Source organism: Carassius gibelio, chromosome A13 (assembly GCF_023724105.1).
Source record: "Carassius gibelio isolate Cgi1373 ecotype wild population from Czech Republic chromosome A13, carGib1.2-hapl.c, whole genome shotgun sequence".
In the NCBI taxonomy this organism is placed as follows: Eukaryota; Metazoa; Chordata; class Actinopteri; order Cypriniformes; family Cyprinidae; genus Carassius; species Carassius gibelio.
Window position 1 is genome coordinate 21,301 of NC_068383.1, and position 6,567 is coordinate 27,867.

Sequence of the window (6,567 nt, forward strand, 5' to 3'; positions counted from 1 at the left end):
CATTTAGGTAAATGGGTTCAGAGCAAGTGGTGGTTTTGTAGGCAAACATCAATGCCTTGAATTATACAGTGGTACAGTGTACCTCTTGCCTCATTACGCTTTATACAGGTATCAGGAATATTATTATTAAACTTGTGCAGCATAACTGTTAATGTTCACATCAGCCATTTATATTGTATGAGTTTCAAACTACTATTGTCTGTATCTGAGCCTTCTTGCATGCCTTATTCCAATCCTCTAGAGATATTTCATCATTTATATCTTCTTTCAATAATCTTAGTTTGCATTCTGAGGATTCATTAGACCCTGATACAAACAATTCATTCAAAGAAGAAATTGAACCTTTATCATAGTAGTGACCTATAATTGTGGCCTCTAATGGGGATATGACTGGAATATCTACTAAATGATTTTGAAATGAAGATATAAAGCTTCTAAGTTGTAGATATTTAAAAAAAAAAAAAAAAAAAAAGGTATTTGAAAGGACATAAATACTTTTCGGCCCATATCTGAAACCCTGGATCACATTACCCCAAATAGGACTGAAATGTGAACAAGAGGGGTTAATGTTCAAATATTTACAAGAATCAAACCAAATATTAATCATGTTCAGTAGCCTACAATAGGGTTGTCTGTGTGTGTGTGTGTGTGTGTGTGTTTTGGGTATTTGAGTCCTCTCTGATCCAATGATATATATAATAAAAGTAGACAGAGCCTGGGATGTTTATTTTAGAGCTGTAATCGGGCCTTAAAAGTTAGGCCCGACAGGACCCGAGCCCGACAGGTTTCGGCCCGAGCCCCACAAGTACATTTTGATTGACAGCTTTTTTAAAGCCCGAACCGTTTACAGCCCGACATTATTCAAATGTGCGCACGCACACAGCTCTTTTGCCTTTTGTCAACAATGAGTAATTTAGTCATGTTTTAACATAATTTACTCATAACTAACGTAGACTAGACCACTTGGAAGTTGGAATAAAGAAATAAAATAAGTCCTCTGTGACATCGTAACATCTCAGCATTCTAGACATATGGGCTCATTTAACCTATAAATAGACCAACGCACCAATAAAAACGAGTAATTTAAAAAAAAAAATAAGATAAATTGTAAATTAAGATGGGTATTTGGCAATAACGAAATTAAGATAAAGGCTCCGCTGGATTTGCTTTATTTTATAAAAGAATAATGCCAACATTAGCGTAAATACTCTGTCAACATTATGAATTTAAGACTCAATGAATATTTAGTTATCATTTGAAAAACCTTTACTCACAGAGATTAGGCTAGGTCTACATGTTTTCGTGGAGGAAAATGATTTAATCCACTGTAGATGTCTTCAGCGCGTTCCTGCGCTCACTGATGGTTCGTCATTATTCACTCATTATTCTCATTATAGACATGGTCAAAACTTTTCCACACCTCGCTCAGAGTTTGCTTTAGTTGCTGGTTCCTGTGCAACCAAAACGTAATCACCAGAGGCAAGCCTCCATTACACCTGCTCAGCATTCATTTTCGCATCTTTCTCGCGCTAATCGAAACACATCACATGACCGCTCGTTTACCTCGCAAACCGGAGCGCAAGCCCGAGCCCGGCCCGAGCCCGCATAAGATGATATAAATTAAGCCCGAACCCGACCGAATCCGTCGGGTCCCGTCGGGTTCGGGCAAAGATCTTCAGCTCTAGTTTATTTTGCCAAGTAAAGTTGGTAATCAATTTAATTATAATAAACAAATATGAGGGGGGGGGGGGGGGTATTTTGGAACAAAATAGAGACATTTTGGGAGTATATTAATTTTTAGGATATTTATCCTGCCAATCATTTAGATAGGTAAAGATGTCCAGCGTCCTATAGCTGAGGCAGTTGTTTCCAAAATTGGGTCATTATTTATCTTAGCAATCTTTTTCACCTCATGAACAATTTTTATACCCACAAATGTAAAATTATCTGCTGAATCGAAGATAGAAGCATAATCTTGGTTATTTTCTCTATGATTCATTCACATTATAGATGATTTGGAGTGATCAACTTTATATCCAGATATTTTTTCTAAAAGTTTCAATGAGAACCAGGAGTGCGGGGACATAGTTGCTCTAGATGCCTCTCTTGGATTCCACAAATATCATTATGGGCCTTCACTGCTATGGCAAATGGTTCTATTGCAAGGATAAATAATAAAGGTGAAAGAGGACTCCCTTGTGGGCAACTCATGGAGATACTAAAAGATTTAGAGACCATTATTGGTAAATACTTCTGCGGTGTGCCCAGTACAAAGTAATCTATAACCCATTTACAAAATGTATCTCCAAAGCCAAAACATGTGAGCACCTTAAACAGTGCCATTTGACGCGGTCAAATGCCTTCTCTGCATCAAGAGAAAGTAAAGCCTTGTGTTTTGTCCCTCTCTGGCTATGTAAAATGTTGAGCACTCATCTGATAATGAAATGAACATTTGATAATGTCTTCCTTGAATAAATCCATTGTGGTCCTCTCCCACCTCCCTCATGGATGTAGGGAGAAGGCCATTCCTGAAAGACTCCTGGAACATCATCGCCTGTAAAACTTCTCTTAATCTTTAAAAATGCACAACCAGGTTTTTGGCCTCCTGGGAAACAACAATTTGCACATGCAACATAATGATTACACTTGGTATTCAGACTTTAAATAAGTTAAACATAAAATATATATTATAATATAATATAATATAATATATATATATACACACACTTAAATAAGATAAATGAACTGCCTCTTTTGCAGGGACTTTGCGATTCAAACACCTATGTCCCCAAGAAGGTAGCAAAGGACAATATTCACTGTCTTCTGGTTCATCAGAGAACAGACTTTGCTCAGCAGCAGCAAATTCGCAATGGATACAAATAAATGTTTTATATTATGAAAAAAAATATTTATTGTTATATTATGCATCTTTATGTTTATTGTTATCTGAATTCAGACTACTGCATGGTTTCCACTTTGACTGTTAACTGTATCAATATTAACTTGTTTTAAAGGAAATATCTGATCACAGATATCTAATCAAACTGACTGATCATTATTTTGAGATATTTTATTATAAACATTAAAATTACAAAATATAATATCTGTGGAAATAGTACCAATTTTTCTATAGGTACTTTTGTCATCACTTCCACATATTACAGACTATATAATGTCTATTATTATTATTATTATTATTATTATTATTAAAACTTTTAAAATAAAAAATGTTTCAAATTAAATGTTCTTCATCTTCTTTCTGAATAACCTAATTACTTCACTATTCATGCCATAGTATTTTTACATTGTTACATGACATTTTTTTGTTTTGTTTTTTAGGAATCATTTCCTGTCATAGGAGGAAGAAGAAAAAGGTGATCTTTGTTGCCCACAGAATGTTGATTTTCCACAAGCTAAAATTTTAATCAGTTAGACAGATGAGCGTACTACGAGTTTGAATATGTATTCTTGATGGATGAGATCAGATTGACAGGTGGTGGCTCAATGTTCAGCTCATGTCTCAATTTATCAAGGTTCTGCTCCCAGCGCCGTTCATAGTACATGCTCAGAACACATCGGGCACGACCACCATTCTGCAGAGCCCATGGTCCCAGAGACTGAACCAGCAACTGTAGACGACTGATATCAACAAAGAGAGACACATCAAATTGTATTTATTAACCCATACTTTAATAAATTAATATGATGAACACATGATTTTGACAATTTAATGGAATCTGAGTGCGCCTTTAAAGTTGTGCAAATGAAGTTCTCAGCAATGCATATTACTAATTAAAAATTAAGTTTTGATATATTTACAGCAGGAAATTTACAAAATATGATTTTTGCCATAAATAAAAAATCTATAATTTTGATCCATAAAATGTTTTTTGGGGCTATATTACAAAAAATATTCCCCAGCGACTTAAGACTGGTTTTGTGGTCCAGGGTCACATATGTTTGTTTTATGGCAAATTAATCAAATATACTAGAAATTACATAACTTGACTATCATTCTGTCAGTTACCACAGACAATAATGTTGCCTTACGAAAATGTTAATTGCTTGGACAGTATGAACTTACAGTCAAAGTCTAAGGGGCAAGACATTCTATAGATTTAAATACGTTCTATAGATTTAAAATATGCAAAGCTTGTATTTTTGTTGAAGCATTTATATTCATCCTTCCATATTAAATTGTGTTATTAAGCTCTGAAGTAATCTTTTAAAACATGGTGTCAGAGTTTCCAATGTAAGATTATTACTATATATATTTTTATGCTTGTTTGTTAAAAAATGATAGACCATTTCAAAAGTAAACTGACATCATGTTGCTGTACACAGACAGATAGTCTATCCTGTTAACTCACCTGACAGACAGACGGAGGGGTCCAAGCATTGCACCCAGAAAACACATGGGCAGACCAGTCTGTGCAGCTTCAAACAATTTCACTACAACCTCACCTGTGGGTAAGAGATGAGATGAGAAATGCATGCTATAATGTATTTCTTATATTATGTACCCCCCCCCCAACAAAAACCCCCCAACAACACTAAAAAAGTAACCCTGGAGATCTACCTTACTGCAGAGTTCTGTTCCAACCCTGATCTAACACACCTGTATGTAATGATCAAGTGATCCTTCAGATCCTTAGTTTGTTCAGTTGTGTTTGATCAGGGTTGCAGCTGAACTTTGCAGGATGGCAGATCTTCAGGAACAGGTTTGATCTAGGGGGCTCAATGTACTTCAGTGGCAAAATAGCCCTGATGCATCACATTTACACTGAACCAAAAGCTTTTGAGGGAGAGCTATCTAGGCATACACACAAAAAGTGGAAATTATACACACCTGAAAAGTAGACCTAATTTGTTATTGTATCAAATGCTCACCTAGCATATTGGTGGGCATATTAAGCAAGGTATGCAAGAGGTCATGGACCTCACGATATCGTTGCATGACATACGCTAGCTCCTCATCGTCTACAAATTTTACATCAGCTCTTGAGTCAGGGGTGACTCTCTGAAAAAAAGATTACAATGGTTAATTTGACCTATTGTTAAATGTTAAATGATAATTTCAGTGTTTTTCATTTGTCTTACATTTTCTTCTAGGAAATGGAGATACTCTCTTCCTAAAGTCCCATCTGGCAAAGCAGACATTCGAGTGAGGTCTAAAGTAGACAGACGGATTCTTGGACGCTCTCTAGAGACATAATTTGAACATAAAGGCAGTAGCAAAGTTTGGATAATGAATGAAGGAGCCATAAACAGTATTAACAGTAGTCAGAGTAAACAACTGAGACATACTTGAGAATAGTGCAACCCTCTGGGTCATTTCTCATCCGATTCCTTAACTTGATCAGGGCCTGGTGCCCTGTGGTTTCCCCAAGCACCGCAACCATATCTGTTTTGGTAAAACATGATAGCATACATGAAAGTTTTGAATCATTGGGATTACTGACAGAATTCCTGCTCATACGATTTAGAAAATATTATCCCATAATAAAGCTGTCTCCATATTTTATCAAGTTTAAATCCATTCCACATAATTCTGAAGGTTTGGTTAAATTTTGGATGAAGAGTCCAGGAACCAAGAAAATTTATGTTATAGTAGAAAGTTGGAACACATTCTGGCCTGTGTTATTTAATGAAACCTAATTAGAGTTTTTATTCATTAAATATTTTTCAGCAAAACAATTATGGACTTTCCATTGAGACTGAAAAAGAAACTAACAGCTGTTATTTAAAGATCATTTCTTCAGGAAGTGCAATCATAAATAGAGTGATTTCATGCATACTATTAAGGGCAAACATAATGAATGACTATTAAATAACAGTCTCACCATGTCTGTAGGGGTTCTTCAGAGCAACGACACCAGAACCTAAAGCCAAAACAGCCTTCTGAACAGAACTTGTTGGGATATGACTTGGATACAACCTTCCATCATACTGCTTTGAATCTGAGCTTGTGTGCTGCTGTCCGGTGAGTACTGAATGCATGAGAGAGAGTGATAGATCTTGAGGTTCAAATCCTGAGACACAGCAATCACAGTTAAAAGATTCAACTTCTCTAAATTCATAGTACTGTGATTAACTATCACTCCTGCAACCTTACTCATTGTGTCATGAGGCTTAAATTTAATTTACTACAAAATGTAGTAAGAAACCACCTTGCTGTTGAAGGTACCTTAGAGTACGTTAGACTGTAATATATAAATTATAGGCTATCATATTTCAGACAAAAAAAAAAAAACATTTATATTTTGTATAAAGAAAATTAAGTCCGTTTTAAGACCATTATAATTACTTTTTTACATAGTGAAATTATTATAATTATAAGACACAGTTAGCATATCCGCCGAATGTAATTACTGTACTAAATAATGAACTGTTATTTAACGAGCTGGAATGTGGTCGTAAGAGTTACATGCTGTAATTAAAATGAATTATTTGGTGCTGTCAGCAGCTGATAATCGGTGAAATGTCCATTAAAGCTGTCGTTTGACATGCAATATTAAGCAACCCCTAGCATATTCTGTAGTTGTAGTACGTTGTGCTAGATGACAG

At 35.4% G+C, this 6,567-nt stretch overlaps 1 protein-coding gene across 1 annotated transcript; it reads right to left on the reverse strand.

The window, feature by feature from the left end:
• Positions 1 to 3,396: 3,396 nt before the first annotated feature.
• On the reverse strand, positions 3,397 to 6,020 carry LOC128025817 (ubiquinone biosynthesis protein COQ4 homolog, mitochondrial-like). The gene is made up of 6 exons (XM_052612346.1): positions 5,844 to 6,020; positions 5,308 to 5,404; positions 5,101 to 5,203; positions 4,891 to 5,020; positions 4,371 to 4,464; positions 3,397 to 3,639 (listed from the first exon to the last, which is right to left on the reverse strand). The coding sequence occupies exons 1-6, from the start codon at positions 5,998 to 6,000 to the stop codon at positions 3,447 to 3,449; spliced, it is 774 nt and encodes a 257-aa protein (XP_052468306.1). The 5' UTR covers positions 6,001 to 6,020; the 3' UTR covers positions 3,397 to 3,446.
• Positions 6,021 to 6,567: the final 547 nt, after the last annotated feature.